This window comes from Malaya genurostris, chromosome 1 (assembly GCF_030247185.1).
Source record: "Malaya genurostris strain Urasoe2022 chromosome 1, Malgen_1.1, whole genome shotgun sequence".
Taxonomy (NCBI): Eukaryota; Metazoa; Arthropoda; class Insecta; order Diptera; family Culicidae; genus Malaya; species Malaya genurostris.
The window spans coordinates 2,064,780-2,090,439 of record NC_080570.1 but is presented as its reverse complement, the minus strand read 5'-3'; the positions used below and the strand labels follow the sequence as shown (position 1 = coordinate 2,090,439).

Sequence of the window (25,660 nt, the reverse complement as noted above, 5' to 3'; positions counted from 1 at the left end):
AGAGTTTTGTTCCGATAGACTTGACAATTTTACAGAATATTCTTGATATGTTTTACTATAAGAAAAAAGCGATATTTTAAAAGTGTTAGCCCCTACCCACCCGAAAATCGCTGCGGGATTTCTGCAGTTTCATACCTAATAATGAAATCAACGAGAAAACGGGATAAAACTTGTATTCGACTCTTTTTCCATTGTAAATACGTTTTAGAGTTCTCAACTGGTAACTCAGAACTTCTACTTTGACACCATTTTTGCACAAAACAATAGTTTCCGAGTTGTTGAAACTGGCAGCACTGTTATCGATGAAACGGTATTAACGCAGTAAGTTGTGGGAATTTATTAGGAGTGTAGAGGAGAGAACTGCCAGAAGCAACAGTTTGAATGAATGATTTTTTTAAACGTTATTTCGACAGAATTGTTAAATTCTTTTTTTGTGGCTCATAAATTCACTAGAAAATTCGGGATTTGGCAAGGGATTTGTAGTAGCCGTCGAAGAATCTTAAAACTTTACAAGGAAGAGTGTCTGAAAGAAAAAACGCATTCTACCATCCCTCATCCCTACACAGGTGTGGTAAATTTTGTTGAGGATTTGGCTACCTGCCACTAGATTTGAAAGAGAGAGACCTCAGTCATACCATCACCAATAGGCTCAAGATATTGTCGATTATTTTGAACAGTCGATTCCATAAAAAAACAATCCCTTTATCATTTCATATCTAACCCTACACGAAGGCGTGGTAAATTTTTGGAGGATTTGGCTACCTGCCACTAGATTTGAAAGAGACCAGCCATACCATCACCAACAGGCTCAAGTAACAGATCGGCTGAAAAGTTCGTATCGTTTCTATGAGAGGGCGCCACTAGAAATAAATCCATTTTCAGTTAGTACCAACCTTCAAAAGATACGTGTATAAATTTGACCGCTGTCTGATTATTAGTTTGTGAGATATTGCATTTTGAGTGAAGCTACTTTTGTTATTGTGAAAAAATGGAAAGAAAGGAATTTCGTGTGTTGATGAAACGCTACTTTTTGATGAAAAAAAGTGCCGCCGATACCAAAAATTGTCTTGATGAGTGTTATCCAGACTCTGCACCGGGCGAAGCAACAATTCGTAAGTGGTTTGCAAAGGAACGTGTTGGACATATTATTCACGAATATTTGGATATGAGAAAGCTTTGTGCAAAATGGGTGCCGCGTGAGATCACAATCGATCAAAAACAAAAACGAATTGATGATTCTGAGCAGTGTTTGGAGCTGTTATATCGAAATAAAACCGATTTTTTTCGTCGGTATATATAACAATGGACGCAACATGGCTCCATCACTTCACTCCGGAGTCCAATCGACAGTAAGCTGAGTGGACTGCACGCGATGAACCTAACCCAAAGCGTGCAAAGACTCAACAATCGGCCGGTAAGGTTATGGCGTCTGTATTTTGGGATTCGCATGGTATAATTTTCATCGACTACCTTGAAAAGGGAAAAACCATCAACAGTGACTATTAGATAGCGTTATTAGAGCGTTTGAAGGACGAAATTTCAAAAAAACGGCCTTATTTGAAGAAGAAAAAAGTTTTGTTTCATCAAGACAATGCACTGTGTCACAAGTCGACGAAAACCATGCTGAAATTGAACGAATTGGGCTTCAAATTGCTTCCTCATCCACCGTATTATCCAGGTTTGCCCCCCAGTGACTTTTTCCTGTTCTCAGACCTCAAGAGAATGCTCGCTGGTAAAAAATTTAGAAGCAATGAAGAGGCAATCGCTGAAACTGAGGCCTATTTTAAGGCAAAGGACAAATCGTACTACAAAAATCGAAAAGTTGGAAGATCGCTATAATCGCTGTATTGCCTCTGATGGCAATTATGTTGAATAATAAAAACGAATTTTGGCAAAAAAATGTGTGTTTCTATTAAACGATACGAACTTTTCAGCCGAACTGTTAGATCGAACGGTGAAATAAATCTTCAAATCATCGGTGTGCTGTAATTTACATCCACGCCTTAGAATTCGTAATATGTCGTTGAAATGCAGAATGAACAGCAACGGACCTAGGTTGCTTCCTTGGGGGTAGCAACGGACGAGCCAATTAGTTATTCGCTCAGAAATTGCTAGTTTAGATAACTTTGCTTGCAGAATATCATGAACGATTGTATCGAAAGCAGCTTTAAGATCCGTATAAATTAGATCCACTTGCGCTCCGTGTTCTAAGTGTTCAAAACGAACACGTTGTAGCGAATTGGAGAAAATTTTTGGTAACTGATCGTTCGAAATATAGCTTTTAGCTATATTTCACAAATTTCTAATGCGGCTGAAAAACTTGTGATGCCACGATAATTGGCAACATTCCGTTTATTGTCTTTTTTAAGAAAACAGGAACCATAAACGATTGTTTCCAAATCGCCGGGAATCGAGATTCAACAAGTGACTGGTTATAAATTCTACACAATGGCTCGGCAAGGTAAACATCCGGACCGGGCGTGAACGTACTCTTAAGTTTCCGAGTAGCTTTCCTAGTTTAGTTCAGCAAAGTAAATTCTGAATTTCAACTAATTTATTAGTAATATTAGTAGTTAAAAAAAAACTAATTCAAAAACAGTGGCAAAAAATTGCTGCAAAACTAATTTTGGTCGTTGCTCTTTGTGTGGTCCCATATCGCAAACAACATTCACATTCATTCACATTTATCGATCCTTTTTTTTACGATCCAAAAAACTCTTATAATTTTGTCGCGTATTTCGAAGACGTTATAAAAATTATAAAAAATAATCACATATTAGAACATTGCTGTGTCTCATTTGTTGGTTAATTGTGTGCTTTTTCTTACCAAGCTAATGCGTAATTAAAGCCCTAATAAAAAGTTACTACAACGACTGGGTTTAATTGTAAAAAATATGATAATCCTTAAGTACTGAACGAAAACAATTAGAAAATCTCACCAAATCCAAATCCCGCAACCGATTACAATTAGAAAACCAAACAAGAGAACCCTTGTTGTTCCCGTTCCCCAAGGGCCAATAAATCCACCAATCCAAAATCCCTTCCAACCATTACGTGCGACCAATTTAATTCAAACGTCTAATTCCTGTGGCAAATTAAACAGATTACCGTCAGATTTGGTACCCCCTTCCCCTCCCAGGGAACGAAGCCAAAACCAAAACCAAAATCGCGAGTTCAAAATTAAACGAAGGAGGGAGTCGGTGTAGTGTAGAAAGGATTTTTGCAATATTCTCAATTACACCCAAGTAATTGCGAAAAATGGTCACCCCCTCGGGCAGATGTTGCGTGCCCATTTTTGGTGCTATTCACGCCACCAAAACAGTCGTCCTAAGAAGGGCCCCTAGGTCCGTAGTTTCGGTGGTCCAACGAAATTAAACGATATTTTAACGCTCAATGTCAGGAAATTATGCGCTCCTGCTGCTGCTGCTTACCCGTTATTACCGTCGATTATCGTTATGGTTATTATTTTCCGAAAGAAAACGGCATTCGGTGGGCGCTGGTTTTCTCGCACAAATAGACTGCTGAGCCGTTCCGGTTCCGAGCTTATCCTTTGCTGGGCATCGCATCGCATCGCATTCGCTCCGTCGTCGTCGGTTTCCGGTTGAATATTAATTTCTGTTTCACAAAAAAAAGCGATCATCTTCGTTAGCTTGTGATGCTGCTGCTGCTGCCGGTCCGAAAATAGATTCCGGAGGGCATCTGGAGTCGAAATGATAGAACACGGGGCATCGTAGCTTACTAGCCGAAATGCACCGAACAAAACAAAAAGTTTGTAGGAAATTGCACGAACGCTACCAACGCTGCTGGCGAAGCAGGCCTTGTTTTTCATCACGAAACAACTTTTGACGAGAGCAACAACAAAAAAAAAATATACGAAGCAGAGCATGTTGCTGATACTGCTTTGCCTCTAGGACAACAAGACGGTAGGAATAGTAAAAAAAAAAGGAAAGCTACCAGGTCACCGGTAAATGCAAGCCAAACCAAGCAGGCCACGAAAGTCAAGTCTCGGATGTGGAGGGAAGAACAAACCAGTCGAAAACTCGGACCGGGAAGCCAACATGTTGGCTGTGCCTTTTGCCTTTCGCTCTGCCCCTGCCTCTGGAAATGGGTCCCGTAGTAGGCGCTGGCGCTACTGCACGTAATAATATTCTGATTGGCTGTGGGCGGAGCATGGCATTTTGCCGAAAGAGGTTTGTACCCACGGAAATTTCACATGGCTTGCTGTTGCTGTTGTTTTGTTGGTGGGTTGTTGTTTCTACGTTTTCGATTCTACTTGCTTTATCTAGTTTCCAGGGAAGAGACGAAGAAAAAAAAAAGATAGAAAATAACACCACTGCCGTAGTAAACCAAACTCCCGTCGCCAGAAATAGAAGTTCGGTTTCGGACGTTTTTTTCTTTACTGGGAAAGGTTTTTGTCTGCTAATTGCTTTTCTTAACGACTGTGACTTTGAACCTTTCTCGCACATCGTCGCAGTGAATCTTGCCGCAGGCAGATCCCTCGCCCCTCCAACCATTCTTTTACCACATGTTGAAAGAAAGGTCCTTTAGCCCCACTGAATGCGAAACCATCGGGATTGAATCGTATGTGCCTGGGCACATCAACAACAGCGGCAAACACGACCACATCAACCAAAAGCATCCACCAACGGACCGACCAACGGATCCAAGAACAGAAAGAGAAAGACCATTTTGATGTAATTAAAAACATCATCAAATTATTTTTGCTACTCGCCATGCTGCTGATGGAGTGGAAATGAACCTTCTGTCTGCTGTTGCTGTGTGATGTTGTCTTTTTTTGTGTTACTGGTGAATCCTTCACCGTTTTTGGGGTGCGCCAACGGTTGTGAGTGTGTTTTATCCAAGGACAGCTGCTGCTACTGCTTCTGTATTGGAAGAATTTTTCACCCTGGTTCACCAACAAGAACCGAAAGAGAAATGGGGGGGTGAGGGAGGAGAGAGAGTCCAGCACCGAACAGTTAAGGATTGAATGTTTTCGAAATAATAATCTGGGTCGAGCATACCTTCCCGCGGGGTACAAATTTGATACGATCGTTTGCGATTCGTGCCCGGTGATGACAGGACATCGCAAAAGAATCGTCGGGAAGCTCCTTCGCCGGAGGCGAAATTCGGTTGAGTGAAATTTGAATATCTGCTTTGTTTTCCATATGCAGATTTATATTGTAATTGAAAATGTGAAAGATTTCGAATACGAAAACCGATTAAAAAGTAATCTCTGGGAATCGGTAATTGGACGAAAGTCATTCGCAATCGGATGATAGCGAACAAAACATAACTACAACTATAGCTGCTTCCATTAATTGAGATAAATCTATTTGGTTTGAAGGGTTGTTGCATGCCGCTTATGAAACAGAATAGAAAAAAATTCTCAACTATCATGCGTTTATTACACCCCAGTGGTTTTTTATACATGCATTTTCCTATGCAAGAGCATGTTTGCTCTTGCATAGGAAAATTAGGGTTGCTGTATGCCCCTTAACCGGTATCAACCGTGATCGAAATACTATTGCTATTGATTTTGATTGCAATTCCAGTCAACATTCCTGATTTAAGTAGAAGATTAAATTGCTTTTCATATTCAATAAAAGGAAAAAAAAGTAACGGAGAACCAACATGCGCTCGAGTAAATTAATGGCGATTTCGTGCTGTAGCACATCGAACAAGTGAAATGTGAGGGGAATTTCGATCCCAACGACAACCACTCCGGCAAGCGAAAGTGTGATCTACCTGAAGCCGTTTAAACCTGGTAAAACTGTCGACGGCGTTCGTTACCAATAACAAATGAACAGTTTTTTCAATGACTGAGTAGAAACATATATTGGAGAAGCCAAATGAATGAGAAACTTACAGAAAAGTTGATTTTTTTTTGGAAAAAGATACGCTCTGAGACAGGAATCTAACCTGCGTTGCAAACCGTGCATACGCATACCATTCTCGCCACCCTGAGCTGTGGTAGACACGGCGTACATCGAACAAATGGTCTAAGTCCTAGCCGCCTCACGACCGGTATCATATATCCAAAAATCTTCACTGTTCATCAGACAACAAACGCTAGTCTTCGCGCTCTATACCTATTCTTCCGCTCAAGCACTGGGTAGGAGAGTATATTTATAATCACTTGTTGTCTTCTCTACTGTGCCATTCGCTGCCTGGCTATCATCAGCCACAGATCCTATGAAGGCTGTTTGATAGTCCGCTCTTTTCTACCAGAAGCAGAAACGCATCTTTTTTCCAAAAATCATCTTTTCTGTGAGTTTCTCCTTCGCTTGGCTTCCCCAATATATATTTCCACTCAGTCATTGCAAAAACTGAACTTAGTTATGACGACCTTACGTCAAACAAACTAAAATAATAAAACAAATAAATGATCTGAGCCGAGCAATTGCGAAACACCGACTAGAAAAAGGTGTTTTGGTACTACTACTATGCTCTAACTCTGGAAAGTCTTCAGTGTTTGACCATGTGGCTTACTCACCAGATCTGGCTCCTTCCGACTATCATCTCTGGCAGGGCCACGTAGTTATACACTTTCTCTGTACCAAAAATGCCCGAAAATGTCTCATTCAGTGGTTCAACACCGAAGACAGTCAATTCTACTGACAAGAAAACCACAAATGACCGGAAATATGGAGCAGTTTTGTAGAAAGCCAGGGAAAATATTTCGAATAAAATGACAGTCACGATTTGCAAGGAAAGGAAATTTATGTATTTTATTTAAAAAAAAACCCTTTTTAATTAAGAAGGATTAAGACTTCTAATGGTGTGCTAATGTCTTTCTCTTGTCGTTTAAACAGATTCCTAAACAACTTAGAATTATTACTGACACGAATTGGGACAATTTTTAACATAAATTGATTCAGATCGCTTTGGTTCGTTCAGAAAAGTGTGACTCAACGCTTACATCACATATTCGACAGCATTCTCGAAATCAAAAGTATCAGCAATAAATCATTTGAACTTGCTTATTTGTTACTCTCTGAAGAAAAAGTAAGGATAGAAAGAGAGCATGTCTTGTCGGTTGCGTCACTTATGCCAATATATCTCCGGAACCGAAAGTGATAGACACTTGATCTTCGAACCTGGATTCACAACCCAATATTAGCTTTCAAACGATCCTAAGTTTGTTTAAATCGGTTCAGCCAGCTCCGAGAAAGTTGTGCGGAGAGAAACAATATTGTTCGATCTCGTCGAGCTGAGTCGAATGGAATATAACATTAGGGGTCTCCCGAGCTCGGATCAAAAGTCGATTTTCCCCAGCAATTCTATTACCTTTCTATTCTAGAGAAAGGTAAAGCGGAAATTAATTAATATTACAGCTGATAACATCACTGGAGTTATCCCAAAGCAGGTTGGAAATTGGGTGCCGCATGAGTTGAAGCCAAGAGATATCTTAAATTTAGTACGAACTTTTTATCGTAGTACTTTAAATACGAAAATTTACATTTTTCACGCGGATTTTCGAAGTTCCCCATTTTTCCGAAGTTACGCGTTTTTAATCGAATTTCTGAAGCTACGCGGTTTTTACGCGGATCTCAGAAGCTACGCAGTTTTTTTGTCTTGTTTTAGAAATCCATGAAACGTCTAGATTTAATGTTATCGCGAATTTTTTTAAGTCAACTCTTTGACACTTTTTTTTAGGTTACACCAGGATTCGACTTTTCATGCATTTCAAAAACGTTTGACATCTAAAAAAACTTCCTAAGGCGATATATTACAAAAATAATTCTTTTCAGATTACATTAGATCTGGACGTTTCATGCATTTCTAAGATATTTTGCACCAAGAAAAATATTTCTTTAGTTATGCGGTTTCTTTTCACACGTATTTCCGTAGTTACGCGGTACGTATCCTACTTTTTAATGAAAGCACATTTTTCTTCAGAGTAAACAGGAACTCAGAAACATATTAAACGTAACAATGAATGTTATAGTCGAAAAGCAATTATGCAATATTCATAGATTCGAAAACTTTGTGGAGAACAGTGCAATACGGTTTTAGAAAAACGTCGGGTGGTTCATGTCAGAGTCATAACCGGGTGCCGTGAGAACAAATATTGTTCAAGTTCTTTGACGTTAGACACTAACGAGTACATTTATCTTGCAATGCGAAAGAACATCGGAATTCCAGAACCAGATCTTGGAACAGGATCCGATCTTATCATAAAACTGAATTTGAACCCATAGTATTGTAAATACAGGTACATGTCCAGACATTTTTACCGGTAATATAGTAGCTTTGGTAGCAGATTTCCGAACCTGATTTCCATAACTGAATTCTGAAACCATTTGACTTGAAATTCAGTTCCGAAATGCAGGTCCAAATTCAAGTTCCATAATTCATAGTTTGGTCAGGTCAAGAATTTAGTTTCAGAAATTTGATTCGGAGTTCAGTTTCAGAATTCTTTTAGAACCAAAAAAAACAGAATTCAGTTTCCGAATTTCGGTTTGGTATTCAGTTCCAGAACATAGTCCTAGGAATTCCAGGACCTGAATTCGGAATTCGGAAGCGGAATTCTGAACCTGGATTCTAGAATAGAATTCTGAAACTAAACTCCGAATAAAATTTCTGAAACTAAATTCTTGATCTGTCCTAACTCTGAATTATGGAACTTGAATTTGGATCTGAATTTCGGAACTGGATTTCATATCAAATTGTTTTAACTCCACTGAGGAATTGGATGCTGGAACTTAACTATGAATCTGAGTTCCGCCCCTGAATTGTAGAACTGAATTTTAACTAAGTTCAGGAGTTTAATCTGGACTCTGAAAATGAATTCTGGAACTTAAATATTTATTCGAATTCTGAAACTGAGCTCTTGATCTGATGTAACTCTTGAGCATGAACTTGGGTTCTGGAACTGGGAATTTTTTAACTGAATCCTGGAATTTGATTCTGAAATTGAACTATGAATCTGAATTCTTGACCTGGATTCTTGAACTGAATTTAAGAACCTAATCACAAATAATATTTCTCTATTTGAATTCAGGAACTGAACTCTGAACCAGAATTTCGGACTTGGATTCTGAAACTGAGTTTTGGACCTGAAATTTGTGACAAAATTCTTAGCCGGAATTTTTTAACTGAATTCAGGAATTGGATTCTGAAATTGAACTATGAATCTGAATTGTCGACCTAGATTCTGGAGCTAAATTCTTGATCTGCATTTAAGAACTTGAAGGAAAACAAGATTTTTTTTATTCAGAAGCTAAAATTTTAACCAGAATTTGGAACCTTGCACTGAATATTGGACCTGAATTTTGGAACAGGATTCCAAACCAAATCTTTTTAACTGAATTCGGAAATTCAATTATGAATCCTACTTTGGGAATTTAAGAACTTAAGTGCAAATCATGATTTGTAAACTGCACCAGAACAGGATTCCAAACCACAAATTTTTAACTGAATTCAGGAATTCAATTCTAGAATTAAACTATGAATCTGAAGACTTCGACCAATTAAGAAATCAAATGAAAACCACAATTTGTATTTGGATTCTGGAACTGAACTCTGAACCAGAATTTTGGACCTGAATTTCGGAACAACACAGAATTTTTTTAACTGAACTCAGGAATTAGATTCTGAAATTGAACTATGTATGTGAATTCTGGACCGGGTTTCTGAAACTGAGTTCAAGACCTGGTTTTTATAATTGAATTCTGCATTTATTAACCTGAACTTTGTATTTGGAAACTGAACTCTAAACCCGAATTTTTGAACTGAACTCAGGAATTAGATTTAGGAAAAAAAAATTTTTAACTAAGTTTAAGAATGAATTCTTGAACTAAGCTACGAATCTGAGTTTTGAGCCTAGATTCTGAAACTGAATTCTGAACCTCAATTCTGGTCTGAATTCAAATTTTAGTTCCAGAATCCAAGTCCATGTAAATTTTGGAACTTGAATCCGAGTCTGAATTCTGGAATTCAGTTTTCAGAGTTCTAGAACTAAACTCGAACTTGGCAGTATTCAGAGTTCTAGAACTTAGGTTCAGAATTCAGCTCTGAACCCATGTTCCAGAATTGAGGTTCAGGTTCACTATTCTGGCACTGAATTCTGAACTTTAACTCAAGAAATAAATTCTTGACTTGGATTCTGGATAAAAAAAATTAGAACTTTATTCAGTACCTGAATTCTGGACCGGGATTTTGGTTCAAACCTGAATTGCAATTCTAGATCTCAGTTTGAAAATCGAATCTCGAAAACTAGGTTCGGATTCCAGAATTTAATAGCAGGTCCTGAAATATGGACTTTGATTTGGGAAACTAAATTTTGGTACTGAATTCTAACCCTAGAACTAGATTCCGTTAAAAAAATTGATTAATTATTTGGCACTACACCTGACACCGGATTTTGTTTTCAACTGAACTTCCGGACCTGGTTTCTGTAACTTAATTGTGGATCTACATTTAAGAACTTGAAGGAAAATTAGAATTTTGTATTTGGATTCCGAAACTGAACTCTGAACCAGAATGTTGAACCTGGACTCTGGAACGGGATACTGGACATGAATTTTGGAACAGGATTCCAAACCAGAATTTTTGAACCGAACTAAGGAATTGGATACCAAATAATTTTTTTTACTAAATTCAGAAAATGAATCCTGCAATTGAACTATGCATCTGAATTTTGCGTCCTGATTCTGGAACTGAATTCTGAACCTCAATTCTGGTGTTAATCTAAATTTTAATTCCAGAATTCCAGTTTCAAATATAGTTTTTAAATTCCATTTCAAAATTCAGTTTCAGAATCCAAGTCCATGTAAATTTTGGAACTTGAATCCGAGCCTGGAGTCTGGAATTCAGTTTTCAGAGTTCTAGAACTAAACTCGAACTTGGCAGTATTCAGAGTTCTAGAACTTAGGTTCAGAATTCAGCTCTGAACCCATGTTCCAGAATTGAGGTTCAGGTTCAGTATTCTGGCACTGAATTCTGAACTTTAACTCAAGAAATAAATTCTTGACTTGGATTCTGGATAAAAAATCTAGAACTTTATTCAGTACCTGAATTCTGGACCGGGCTTTCTAGAACTCAGTTTGAAAATCGAATTTCGAAAACTAGGCTCGGATTCCAGAATTTAATAGCAGGTCCTGAAATATGGACTTTGATTTGGGAAACTAAATTTTGGTACTGAATTCTAACCCTAGAACTAGATTCCGTTAAAAAAATTGATTAATTATTTGGCACTACACCTGACACCTTAATTTTGGAGCTGAAATTTAGAACTGTATCCCAAACCGGATTTTTTTTTCAACTGAACTTCAGGACCTGGTTTCTGTAACTTAATAGTGGATCTACATTTAAGAACTTGAAGGAAAATCACAATTTTGTTTTTGGATTCAGGAACTGAACTCTAAACCAAAATGTTGGACCTGGATTCTGGAATTGAATACTGGACATGAATTTTGGAACAGGATTCCAAACCAGAATTTTTGAACCGAACTAAGGAATTGGATACCAAATACGAATTTTTTTAACTAAATTCAGAAAATGAATTCTGCAATTGAACTATGCATCTGAATTTTGCGTCCAGATTCTGGAACTGAAATTCTGAACCTCAATTCTGTTCTGAATCTAAGTTTTAGTTCCAGAATTCGTCCAAAAAATATAGTTTTCAAATTCAATGCCAAAATTCAGTTCCAGAATCCAAGTTCATGTAAATTTTGGAACTTGAATCCGAGCTTGGATTCTGGGATTCAGTTTTCAGAGTTCTAGAACTAAACTCGAACTTGGCGGTATTCAGAGTTCTAGAACTTAGGTTCAGAATTCAGCTCTGAACCCAAGTTCCAGAATTAAGGTTCAGGTCCACTATTCTAGCACTGAATTCTGAACTTTAACTCAAGAATTGAATTGTTGACTTGGATTCTGGATAAAAATTCATTCAGCACCGGAATTCTGGACCGGGATCTTGGATCTGAATTCTTGACCTGGATTTTCGTTTAAACCTGAATTTCAATTCTAGAATTTAGTTTAAAAATCGAATTTCAAAAATTAGGCTCGGATTTCAGAATTTAATTTCAGGTCCTGAAATATGAGCTTGCATTTGGGAACTGAATTTTGACACTGAATTCTAAACATAGAACTGAATTATGAACCTGGATTCTGTTCAGAAATTGATTAGCTATTTGGCACTACATTTGATAACTTAATTCTGGACCTGAAAATTAGAACTGTATCCCAAGCCGGAATTTTTTTAACTGAACTTCAGGACCTGGATTCTGGAACTGAATTGTGAATGTACATTTAAGAACTTAGAGGAAAATCAGAATTTTGTACTTGGATTCAGGAACTGAATTCTGAATAAGAATGTTGAACCTGGAATCTGGAACTGAATACTCTACATGAATTTTGGAACAGGATTCCAAACCAGAATTTTTGAACCGAACTGAGGATACCAAATAAGTTTTTCTTTATTGAATTCAAAAAATGAATTCTGCAATTGACCTATGCATCTGAATTTGGCGCCTAGATTCTGGAACTGAATTCTGAATCTCAATTCTGGTCTTAATCTAAATTTTAGTTCCAGAATTCCAGTCTCAAATATAGTTTTTAAATTTAATTTCAAAATTCAGTTTCAGAACCCAAGTCCATGTGAATTTAGGAACTGGCATCCGAGCCTGGATTCTGGGATTCAGTTTTCAGAGTTCTAGAACTAGAGTTTAGATTCAAACCTGAATGCAGGTTCAGAACTCAGCTTGGAATCCAACTTCCAGAATTAAGGTTCAGGTTCACTATTCCTGAGTTCTGAACCTTAATTCAAAAATCTGGTTTAAACCAGAATTTTTAGTTCTAGAACTTCTAAAATTTAAAAATCGAATTCCAAAACCTCTCTTCGAATCGGAACTGTACTGTACATTCTAATCGTTTCGAAATCACATCAGGTGTTCCCCAAGGGAGCCATCTCGGACCACTTCTGTTTGTGCTATTCTTGAATGATATTTGCAATTAAAATTACCCAATCATCACATTTCTTGTAGATTGTTTAGAATACGTATATTGTTAAAATGTTGCAGTTCCCAATGGAGTATAAGTTTTCGTTCTGAAACTTTGGTTTAGCTCCAACTTATAACATTTTCTCATTGTCAAAAAAGTTCATAGCTATTTAACCTCAACTTCCAATTCACTACTCGAATCGTTTTGCAATCTGTGGAACACACATTTAACCCCAAGCTGCTGCAAATACGCATCATAGGCTTGCAAATAATATTCAATCAGTTACAAACCGGCACTTCACAGGCCTCCCGACATTCATCGAGACTCGATACTTTCCATCATGGCCTACTGCTGCTGCTGCTGCTGCAGAAAACGCTCTTTCCCTTCGCTTACAATGTAACTACTTTTCTGCACTATAGCGTTAAAATAATTCTCTTCCCTTACTTCCATCGCCTGCTTGGATTGCCGTTCGATGATCGCCTGCCGTTAATTTCCCCAGTCACCGATCGAACCACCTAGCAGGGTGGCATATCCGAACCCCCATTTCTTCTCTCCTCTGCTCCGGGGAATTCGGATTTCAACAAATTCAATCCGAATGAAAATAGTTTTATCTTCCATTTTCACCCTGACCAGCAATAATAATGCGGCATTTTCCTGGTCGATATCGACCGGCAGCCAATTGTGGGAATCGTAGCAAGACTATTTGCTTCCCCCCAACATTTTCTCGACGTTCAATAAATAATTAGAACTAACATGATCAAGTATCCGACCTGGCTCTACAAGCTTTCATTTCTCTGCACAATATTTATTTTTCTCCCAGCACACTAACCTCTGCCACTTTTATCCTCTTCCATTTTGATTACAGTTCTCCACATCGACGGCGGTGTTGGACGGCGGCGGCAAGATGAAGCACGTAAGTACAATTTTAAGTGAGCGTCCGTTGGTTGCATCATGCATGTTTGTTTGTTTGTGTGTGCATGCATGAACTCGTGCACAAACAGCTGCCCTGCCCGGCCGTAATTGATATCTACATGCCCGATGAGGTACCAAGCCGACCAAACGAAACCCCATCGACTCCTTGAATGAGCATACAGGAGCCGTGTTCCGATGATTGGTACTTCTTCTATATGCAAAACGGGGACCTTTCAGTCCCCCAAGTCAGAACCATATAAGATAGTAATTTTTCATACACTTCCATTTTGAAAGACCGCAGCTAGAGTTAGGGTGGGTTGATCCTGGTCCGGTTCCTTCTACTTCTACTTCTACCTGCCCTTCTTCGACAGTTCATCGAATGCTCGCCAAGTGCTGGGGAGTTCATTTTCATTCGGGAGGGAAACTCATCAGTGATTCCGGATTAATTTTCTCCTTTCAGATTCAATTTCCGGATCTGTTTCGTTTTACGGGGGTGGCTTCACAGAAAGAAACGGTTGATGGGGGTGGTGAAACGGATGGAGTCACCGGTTTTCGTACTCAGTCAGAGTTCCCTGGGTTCGTTGTGGTCGGTCGCATCCCGGAATGGTAGCCTTTTTGAATATTTTCCATTGGTTCTCGTCGTCTGTGCCTGTTTTGAGGGGTAATTCATTGTGAACGAGGACGAGACCATGGCTTCTGCTGCTGCTGCTGCTGCTACTACTACTGAGATGCGCCGTTACCGAGGTAATAAAATAGTTACGATAACCAACGAGCAATGCTTCGAAGATTTAGTGGATGCTACGCCAATGACTGACGGAAGCCACTAGCAACCAGCTAGCGGAGACTGCAAAAACAGCTTACGATATACTGTTTAAATAATATATCAACATCTGGATTGAGTTCCTGTCTCTCTGACTGATTCCGGGCGTGGGGAAGTCGCTTCCGTCTTTGCTCCGGCAAAGATGGAACGAATCCACCGGATGAACTACTCCCGTGGGAGGACAATAAAAGTGATGAACTGTGTGCCGTCAAGAACAAAGAAATTCAACGGATTTTTGTTTTATTTGTTTTCGATTGTTGTTATTGTTATGGTTCCGAAAGTCGAAACGAAATTTCACTTGTTTATCGTGGAAAATTGACTCGCTGACATCGGGAAATACCTTTGACAGACGACAGACAGAAGACTGTTCCATTGTTTACATTTCGTTTGCATGCCATGATGGGTTTCTTGCAGTTCTTGTGGTTTGAAGAATAAAAAATGAAACTTCTTGCTTTTGAAGACAACATTCCACACCTGAAAAAATAAAGCCAGCATCCAACCATCAAACAACAACAGCTGCGGAACATTTTGCTCGTCTCCGCAGAAGGGCAAATTTGCACCAACAAGAAGCGAGAGCCCGCACAATTGACCCTGACAAAACAACAGATCATCTAAATTTTAGAGCACCCAGACAGACTGCCTGGGTTGGGTGAAAGCTTTCACACAAAACATGCAGGCGATGGAGGCAAAAACTTTAAACAATTCAACAAAACAGAAGAAAAGCTAAAACGAGAGGAAAATCCTACCAGCTGGTAAGTTTTTGCATCTACACATATGCATCCAATCCACCTCATCAGCTACCTCTCCCGATACCATCGATTGCCCGGGAAAAGCCGGTGTGTGTCGTGTAGAATAACTTTTGCAAATTCGTATCAAGAAACGGTACATTTTCTCGGCTAGCAGAAGAAAACATGGCAACACAAACGCCGGGGATTATAATGAGAAATTATGTCAAGCATTTAATCCTGCGTTGCTCCAGCTGCGGGATCGAACTCCCTGTATGAAACTGATGTCGGGTAAGAGAGCGTGGTTCAGGCAGCAGCGACTGTAAAAGACGGTAGCAAGCTAGTAGGCGACGACGACGATGACTTACCATAAACATGTTCAGGAGGAAGCCGTATTGAATGAAATCGCCTGAGAACAGTGCCTACTGTGCCTACAGAAAGTAGTACGGTCTGTGACCGACCGACCGACCGACCGACCCGACCGGATAAGCTGGTGAAAACAGCAACAGTTTCAAGGCACTCTTTGTTTGTTTGTGGGTGCAACTAATACCGTTTTCGTTTATTGATCAGAGCAGCCCGAAAGCTGACCCAGAGTCGCCCAAACAACGTTTGATATGTTTGTTTTAGCAACCTGAGGTCGCTCTAGATCGGACTCCAATCGCGTAGTTTCGCTCTGAAAATTTTCTCGGGTCGCACCACGCATCCAGCCGAGTTTGTTTATTTTTTCTTTTTTTCATGAGTTGTTGTTTAGGGCGCGTACCACGTGTTCGTTTTACTCGGAGTCAGAGTAGCCCGCGTCTAGGTTCAAAAACGAAAACGGTATAAAACAAATAAAACGCATTGCTGCTGCTGCTGCTGTGGCTCACAGCGCACTTCAAAATCCATCAGCCAGGCGAGCACAGCAGCCATTTTGTGGCGGGTTGCTGTTTTGTTCTACGTGTTTTCTTTGAAGGTTAGTTGAAGACATTTGAAATGAATGTAAGACATGTTTTCTAATTGAAGTTTTGCTACTGTGTTCATTGACATAAACGATTTTGATTTGACAAGGGATATTCAATTGTGGACACTAGATAGGTCACTCAAACTCTCATTATAGAATCCAGCAAATCATTTCGCCCTAGAAGCTTTCTTTCCTTTGAGCATTTTTGCTACTAAGAGGAGTTCGACAAGTGTGTCCCCATTTGATTGGTATCAGCTTCCATAACAACGCCATGTAGCAAAGTGACTTGCTTACTAGTTTTTTTTGTCGTGAATACGATTAACTTTACTATGGGGCGCCTTTTCAAAATTTACCCTCTGAGAGTGTGATAAGTTTTTGATCGTGAATATCTCTTGTTGTATCCAACGAATCAACATAGTTTTTGCTACATGCCATCGGAAATATGATCACAATTTTATGATAAAATTTTCAGTTGTGTAACATAATCTCAAATAATTCAAAATTAAACTTTTCTTAAATATTTTATATAAACAAGTATCACAGGGGATAATTATTATAGCGCGTTCACCTTTCTCATATTTTTAAAGCTCATAGCTCAGTGATCTGTGAAAGGATTTTATAAAAGAAAGTTAGATTAACTACCAATAGAATCGAAATTTTTCAACTTAAACGTGTATAGCAACAGCATTGAAGTGTTTCAATAGTACACTATTGAAAAACCTGTCTCATTTGACCCATGTCAACACCAGCCAATCAGAACGTGTTCTGAGGAGAAGAACAGAATATCTGCTGCTGTACAACAAATCGTTCGAGAAAAATGTTCCGAACAGTGCTTAATATCGTAGTGAGTTCTACAATTTGGTCCTTCTGAAAGGCATTTTTCTGAATCCCTTACAGCATCTTGATAGTTTCTTTCAATGGAATGCAAATCCGAAATGAAATGATCGGCATTGAAATATTATATGCTGCTATTTTTATAGCCGTTAGGACTACCCATTAGTGAAAAAGCTACAAACGAAATCACGTAAAATGAAACGTCTTAACAAAAATTGGATCAGTTTGGATTCTATCGCCACTGCGAGCAGATGTATAGTATGCTTCCGACAAGAGCAATTACTAATCGTTTGCATTGGTGAAACAACAACGAAAAAAGGACTACGGTGGAAAGCATCACACAAAATCAGCCGTTCTTATGGCTCTAAAAGTTTTCTAAACAACTGTTAGGATTTCTTCTTCGCAAATCGAAGGTAAATATCCTCAGTTCAGTGCAAATCTAGAACAGTTTGATTACATTTGTACATTTTTCGCTGTGTGAAATTCACAGTAATCGAGATCAAGTGAAGCCTTCTTTGGTTTTGCGAGAAATGTGATAAGTTGACATTCGGAAGTGTTAAGGAACGTGTCAGTTGTTTTCGTATTCACGACATCCAGTTATGTCTCTGCCATTACTAACCCGCCATTTTTTTTTTGAGACACAAATCTCCAAACAACTATGGGAACTTGCCGATAAGGAAAGTAAAGCGAGGGTTGTACTGTCCGATACGGAACTACTTGACCAGCTGCTGTAAGAAAAGGCATCTCAGTTCGTTCTGGCATCGCGGCCGACTCCAAGTGACGGTATAAGCAAATTTGACAGTCTTTGGAGTCGACACTTCCAACTTTGTTCGGGTTTCCAAAAGACTGTAGCTTTGGTTGATCTATTGTCTTATTTATTGGCCTGAACGTTGAAGTCTTCTTCGGTGATCTCGCGCGTGTCCTGATTATTATTATTATACAGCCTTGTTAATTGAAAAATCAATGCATTCCAATTTAATTTTACATCAATCATGGTTTTAAGACAGGTTTTCAATTCAACTGATGTCTATTTCATAGTATTATTTATTTACATGTCGTGTAAATTTAGTTACTTTTACTGTGTAGTTTTTTGAAGGTGATAGGAATTGAAAGAAAACCTCCGGATTAATTCTCACTATACTGAAATGTGTATTTCCGGTCCGGGTGGTGATGAACTCACTTCGTCCGCGTTTCTTGTCGCTATTATTTTTTTTTCGAATAGCGGTTCGTCAGCAATGCTATCATTTTTTCACCAGTCCATATATCATTGTCAAATTAATCTGTGTTGTAATTTCATCATCATTCGCATATTTTATGTCATATGTTCGTGAAAGTGATGGTATTGTAAGGGATGGATACGTGCTCATCCACCGGGTGACGCCAATCGAGCAGACACATTTTCTTAATAAACTTACTTTCAATACTAAATTAATTGGAGCGAGTGCACCAGGACATCAGGGCATCTGAGGAACTTATGGAATGGCACTGTAAAAAATTAATGTCGTGTAAATTTCGTTATTTGTACTGTGTATTTCTTGGAAGGAGATTGCAACTAAAAGAAAACTTCCAGATCAATTCTCACGATCAAATTCCAACAAATATAATTTTATTAGATATTATTTTCTTTCCGTGTAATATAAAATATTTGTCAATACAAAACCATGATCAATTCACAAGAAAAGCAAAAACTTCTTATATTGATATGAGCTTACATCCTTTTTAGCAATGCCACACGCTTCATTGAAAAAGATAACGATTCAAATTTAGAGGATTAATTCTAATAAAAGTTGTTCGGCTCTTAAAATTAGAGTCCAAGGTCTTTGCAAAAAAGAACCAACGAGAGTTCTTAAATTTACCAACGATCTTTTTAAAATAACCAGCATTATTTTGTTGAGTGTATCTCAGTCTCTTTTCTTTCCCAATTTATCAGGACGGTCAAATGGTTCTTATTGGAGTTGTTCGGGATTCGGGCACTTGAACCCAAACCTCCTAATCCGAGGAGATTGAATCGGGGTACTGGCAAAAATTTTCAATTTTCAAACGAGTGCGGGTTGGATTCGGGTTTAACAATTTGCATGCAGAAATTCTGTAATCTGACCCGGGACGGGTTCGGGTCTGGTTTGAGAAGAAATTTTTAATTTTCACAATATATTTTTTTTGTGCACCCGACAGGTTCGAGTTGGGTTTCGGGTGCAAATACTCGAAACTCTACCATCTCTAATAGATGAATGCAAATTATCTAGTCCGAACCCGATCCGTGACCGATTAAAAATCCGACCCTGATCCGAACTTCTTTTATTTTTTTCGAGCTCCTCACCTGACCCGAGCCTGTCGGATTCGTTTTCGGGTCAAGTTTTGGGTTCAAATACCCGTAACTCGATCATTTCTAAATGCAAATACACTGAGGTCTTTCTTTATGCGGTCTCATGCGTTTTTTTTATGCGAATTTTCAGAGTTATGCGGTTTTTTATGCGAATTTTCAGATTTATGCGTTTTTTTATGCGGTACGTAAACTCGCATAAAAAAAGACTTCAGTGTACTCAAACTCGAACCCGATCCGTACCCATTTAAAAATAAAAAATCCCTGAGCTCGATAATAATTTATAATTTTTAAACGCGTGTGGGTTTAAGAATTTGCATGAAGAGATTCGAGTTAAAAATAAAAATTTCCTCACGTGCCCGATCTAAGCTCGAAATTTTGTTTCCTAACCCAAACCTGATCCGATTCGGACATTTTCCTGGCCCGAATCTATCGGTTTGGATTAGGTTCGAGTAGAAATTTTTAATTTTGTTCGGTTACGGGTTCGATGACGGATTCGGTACGGGTATGGGTAAAGATTCTATATTCTTTCGGGTACGGGTCGGGTTCGAGCTTAAGTAATTTATACCTCATTATCCCTAGTTCATATGTCAAGTATCCAGAACCTGTGAAACTCTCCCTACTAGATTTCCTCACGTACAACGGATTCTGTTCAATTACTGAAGCTTCACTTATTGTCAGCAAACGAGGTTTGAACTCATTCCAATATCCAAGATGGAGACTTCCGGTCTATCATGATTTGTTCGTATATCAACCATGATCACGGTTATCGATATTTTTTGAAAACCATAGAGAAATGGGAATTTTGGAATGAATTCGTTTAGTAGATGGCAGAAAACCCGGTTTGAAGACGTTTTAAAGTTCAAGATGGCGACTTAGGATCTGTCAAAATTTCGTAAAGGCCATTTTGAAACGGATAGATGCCAGGAAATGATGTTTGAAGACGTTTCAAAATCCAAAATGGCGACTTCCTGTCTATCGATATGCATGAAAAACCACTAAGAGTTGAGAATTTTTGAATCCGGGTTTGATGAGCAGAATCCGGAAAACGATGTTATAAGATGCCTCAAAATCCAAGATGGCGGCTTTCAGTTTATTTATATTTCGGGACCGAAAACGATGTTCAAAGAGGTTTCAAAATTCAAGATTGCGATCTCCGTTTCCTATAGAAAATTATTACAAATTCGATATTTTCGGAACGGATATGACGAGTAGATGTTTGAAGTTTGAAGCTCCAAAATCCAAGATGGCAGCTTCAAGTCTATCAATATTCCTTTTAAAAAAATTCAGAATACAGAATTTTTGACGGATTCGACTGGTAGGTGCTAGAAAACGAAGTTTGAAAAAGTTCCAAAACCCAAGATAAAGGCTGTAGATGCTAAAAATGTATAGACTAATAAACTTAAAAATTCAAAATGGTGGCTTTCGACTTATCCACATCTCTTGAAAACCATTGGGTAATTTTGGAACGGATGTGACAAGCAGAGATGTCCATCTCCTCTGTGTGACGAAGAGCATGCAAAATTTCTCCCCTCGCACTGGCAACTTCAACGAAAGCTCTTCTCTTTTACTTTTATACACCACTGTTGTATAAAGTGTGCACGCATCATGAGAGCGCGTGTTTATTTTCTTTTACCTCTAGCACTGAATCGCACCAAAGTGCTAGAGCAGAGCTATCAAATTCTCTGAGGTGGTTGGAAATATTTTCACAGAGGTGTATACGTCAGTGAGCACTCTGGTGTATGGCTTGCGTAGAAGAACCGTTGAGCACGAAAAATCAGTATAAAAAAGGTAATTTATCGTTGAATTTATTTTTCTAGCAAGGCCAGATTTACTCTCTATTAATTGAAGTTCACAGAAGTGTTCGCTCACCATCACGCGCCAGTGATCACTTGGGTGCATTTAGGCGAGAGCACATGAGAGTGATTCATGCTTCTTTCAACACAAGCACTCACTTAAAGTCTGACTAATGCACACTGAGAAGAAGTGCGCTTTCCTTTTTGTCTGGAGCTTCACCGAATGCATCCGCAGTGTAGTAACGAAACTCACACACTGGTGTATCACTCTAGTGAAATGCCATCACTGGTGACAAGTAGAAGCTACACAACTATGTTCGAAGACGTCTTAAAATCCAAGATGGCAACTTCCGGTGTATCGAAATTTACAGTTTTGCTAATCATTGCAGTTTGGCTAATCATTGCAGTTTGGCTAGTTTTGGAACGAATTCCATCAGTAGATGCCGGAAAACGAAGTAAGAAGACGTCTCAAGATCCAAGACTTTCGGTTTATTGATATTTCTTGACGTTCTACGACCAGAAAACGATGCTGAAAGACATTCCACAATTTGAATTGACGTTTTCCAAGTAATGATTAAAAATTTGAAGTTTTCAGAACGGAAAAGACAAGTTGATGTCAGAAAGCAATGTTTAAAGTCTTTCGGAAATTCTTCCGGTCTACCGATATTCCTTAAAAACATTGAAAATTGAGATTTTTTGAACGGATTTGATTGGTAAATTTGATGATGGCGTCCTCGAAAAAAAAATAGCAAATTTCGTTGTTTGGGTACGGATTCGACGAGAAGATCAGAACTTATTGGCTCCAATGGTACGCTCCCCTAGTGAAGTTTGAAGACGTTTCTAAATCCAAACTGACGCCTATTGGTTTATCGGAATTTCTTCGTAATCACGATAATTAGACTAGTTTTGAAACGAATTTCATCTGCAGATGCCAGAAAATAATGTTTCAAGTTCCAAGTTGGCGACTTCCGGTTTACCGAAATGTCTTCCTATTATGTTATATATATCGACTGTAAGTAGAGTGAATAGTTCTTATTTGTTGTTTTCTCAGTCGAATGTATGAGGCAGACGATGTATTTGTTCAACTGTCCGACGTTTCGTCCGTTTTTGATGGCCTTTTTCAAGGGAAACTACAACTTTATTATGGTGAAAATTTATTACAATATTACAATACAAGACTTCCTATTTACTACAATTAGATTAGTTTCGGCTTCAGGTTTATCGAAATTTTTTGAAATTAGTTGGATATTTTCGGAACGTATTTTATGAGTAGATCTCAAGAAATGATTTTTCAAGTCGTCTTCCGGTTTATCGAATTTTATCGAAAATCATTACTGTGCTCTGTTTGGAACGGATATGGCAAATAGATGCCAAAAAACAATCTCATCTGTCTCTATTTTTTTTTTGAAAATTTTAAAAATCAATTAAATTAAATTTTTTGGGATGGGTTCTGCACGACCGAGGCCGCTCCATTAACCGAACGTGACTCACAGGGAGGCATGAGATAGAAACTTGTGAACACCCAAAACTTTGTTATTTTAAATTCTTTAATGGCATGGACTGGCGACATCCGGTCTATCAAAATTTCTCGAAAAACATTACAGGGTATTTCGGAAACGTATCTCATGAATAGATCCCAAAAAACGATGTTTGAAGTTGTTTCAAACTCCAAGATGACGTCTTCCGGTCTATCGTAATTTTCTGAAAACCTTTAGGAATTGGTTACTTTTGGAATGAAATTAAGTATATTCCAGAAATTTATGTTCAAGGGCGGGACGGATTCGACTAAAAGATAATACAAAACGATATTTGAAAACGTCTTTAAATCCAAGATGGCGCCTTCCGGTTTATCTTTCCAATCATTGAAATTCGACTTGTTTGACACGATTTTTTTTCTCGGTGAATGCCGAAAAATAATGTTGTCGTTTCGATATTCCTTGAATTTGAATAGAATCTTCTAAACAAATCCTTGGTACTTAAAGTTCTTCATTCTCAAGTGTAGGCTTCAGCTTTAAACCGCTTTTCACACAGGTGTCTTTGAGCCAATCGAAACGACCACCCCGAAAAAGATGTTTTTTTTCTCGTTTTTATCGAACGCCACTAGTTTCAATATGACAGCAAACAAAAAAAAACCTAGAGCGCGAAAAAAGGGACAGTTTGATATCAGATAATCCTTCCCGTTCCCGACAATCTCTACTATCTGGTAGCCGAACCTTTCGTTTCGGGGTTTTTTTCTTCTTCTCCAGTTCCTCACAAGCCAGTGCAGCATTTATTATTCCCAACGAATAGCGCAGCACACCTCTTTTTCGCATTTTCCGGCCAAAAGCAGTCATCTGTATTTTATTTTCCAAATATGCCATCAGCCGTCCCACCGACCACCACGGCGCATTGTCCAACTGTATAAGGAATCAAAAAGCACCGCCGGCATAGAGTATAGTGTGTAGTGCGCAGAAAACTTCCTCCTGATGTAGGTAGGGGAGAGAGAGCATCTGGGAGAATCTAGACAATCAAGTTTCTATTACCGAACAATAATCCAATCCTTGGCTGACTGGTGGCGTTTCTGTTTTTCGTGGTGAGGGGTTTTCGTTTGCCGTCTTCCGTTCACCGTTTTGCTTCATGGGGGACGGTCTGTGTCGTTCCATCGGTCGGTCGGTCGGTTGATGGCCGAAATTACAGGGTGGATAATAAAATGAAAATAAAAACCCAAGGTAAGCGTGTAATGATTCCTAGAGAGCAAGGGAAGGGAAGAACAACTTTCAGCTCTCACATATCCCCGCAATCATGACGATGTCAATGTCGATAGTGATGATGATGATGATATTGACTGAGATGATTATTAGAGATCGACCTGGAAAACGTCAGCATTTTTGTTTTCGCTCCGTTTGTTTGTCGCTACGGAACTCCGAATCAATGCAGGTGAGAGAGGAAATTTACGACAGTCATAGATGAAAAGCAATTATTAGAAAGGAAATACGGTGATGGGACGGAAGAAACAAATCCCATGGTGATTTCGAAGGTACAACGGAAAGATATTTCGAGCTAAGCCTGCTACGTATGTCGAGACCAATAATCCCAGTAGGCTAATGGCGGCATAACGTTCCAATCTAGTTTGCTTCCGTACAATAATCTGAAATGAAATTGTCCCGCTCTCATCGCATGCTGCGATCTAACATTAATAATATCTACCACATAATGAAGTAATTCTCGGTCATAAATTCAGTGCAGACGTTAGTCGACTGTGCGGCCGGCGGAGAACACGACCGAAAGTCTTAAAAATTTCATGGTAATTTAAATTTGCTTTCATTTTTCGTTGGTGTTTTTTTCTTCTTTTCCTTCTTCTGTTGGGTGACGATGACAACAACTATGACGAGCATGGCACACTGTGATGCAATGAGTGAAGGACTGCTCTAGCTTATGTCTAATAATGAAGGCTTCCCCCGCACAACGGCGGCTATTGTGGCACGAGGAAGCGGTAAAGTTAACAACCCCAATCTCAGGTTGGTTTTGACGGCGGGGGCGATTCGGTTGAAGTAGAAGTAGAAGAACGAAAAAAAAAAGCCGAAGAATAACATACAGAGCAAATGAAGCAAGAAGCAATGCCACCACGAAATTGTCCGTTTTACCAACGGGCATGCTGCTGCTGCTGTATAAAAGTATAACGATGCTGTTGACTTTACTTTCTTTCGGAAAGAGCTTGCGCTTCCAGTTTTTTGCCTCACCGCGCTGCTATTGGAGGAATCTCTAATGTACCGTGTTCTTTTAATAGTCCACAAAAACATGTTCGCCTTTCTGCACCGAAAAGATCTGTTAGTTTACTGTCGGAAGAGAGCCCAAACAATCCGGAGGCTGTGGAACGTCTCTTTCGCTGTGTGAGTGTGGTAAAAATGAGGAGGGGGGAGATGAAATTATGAGGATGGCTTTTTTCTTAGCGATGATGATGTTACTTCTTTATATATTTTGTGGCATTTAATTATTATTGCGCTACTAAAACCTCCTCAAACCACGCTCCGTCCCGATATTCCGAATTTCTTGTTGCCGAAGTGCTGCGTGTTGTTCTGCTCAATAAGCCACAACGAAACATTCTTCGAAATGGTTATCCTTGCGGGGTTCTGCTGTAAACTTTGAAAAGAACCAACCCACCCAGCGTATCTGACGCAGATCGTAGTGACAATTTCAAAAATTATTCTGGTCGGCAGATACTCAGTTTTAACTAGCTTTTACTTGAAAGAAACTCAAAACGAAACCCCGAAATGTTCCAAATATAGTTCTGTAGCTTTCGTAGATGAATAACATAACTAACTCACGTGAAATGCCTCGTGCGTGCATTTTTTTTTCAATCTATCGATGTATCTCTTATATTTGAATTTT

General features: G+C 38.9%; 1 protein-coding gene across 6 annotated transcripts in view; it reads left to right on the top strand.

Moving 5' to 3' along the window:
• Positions 1 to 25,660, top strand: part of LOC131429407 (nucleolysin TIAR) — a 717,709-nt gene that overhangs the window by 203,364 nt on the left and 488,685 nt on the right. For 3 of the 6 annotated variants that reach the window (XM_058593501.1, XM_058593542.1, XM_058593517.1), the window contains one exon: positions 13,811 to 13,858. The exons of the other annotated variants lie outside the window; for them this stretch is intronic. In XM_058593501.1, the coding sequence (XP_058449484.1) occupies positions 13,811 to 13,858 (48 nt within the window). The remainder of the gene's footprint in view (positions 1 to 13,810; positions 13,859 to 25,660) is intronic. 6 annotated transcript variants of the gene reach the window in all.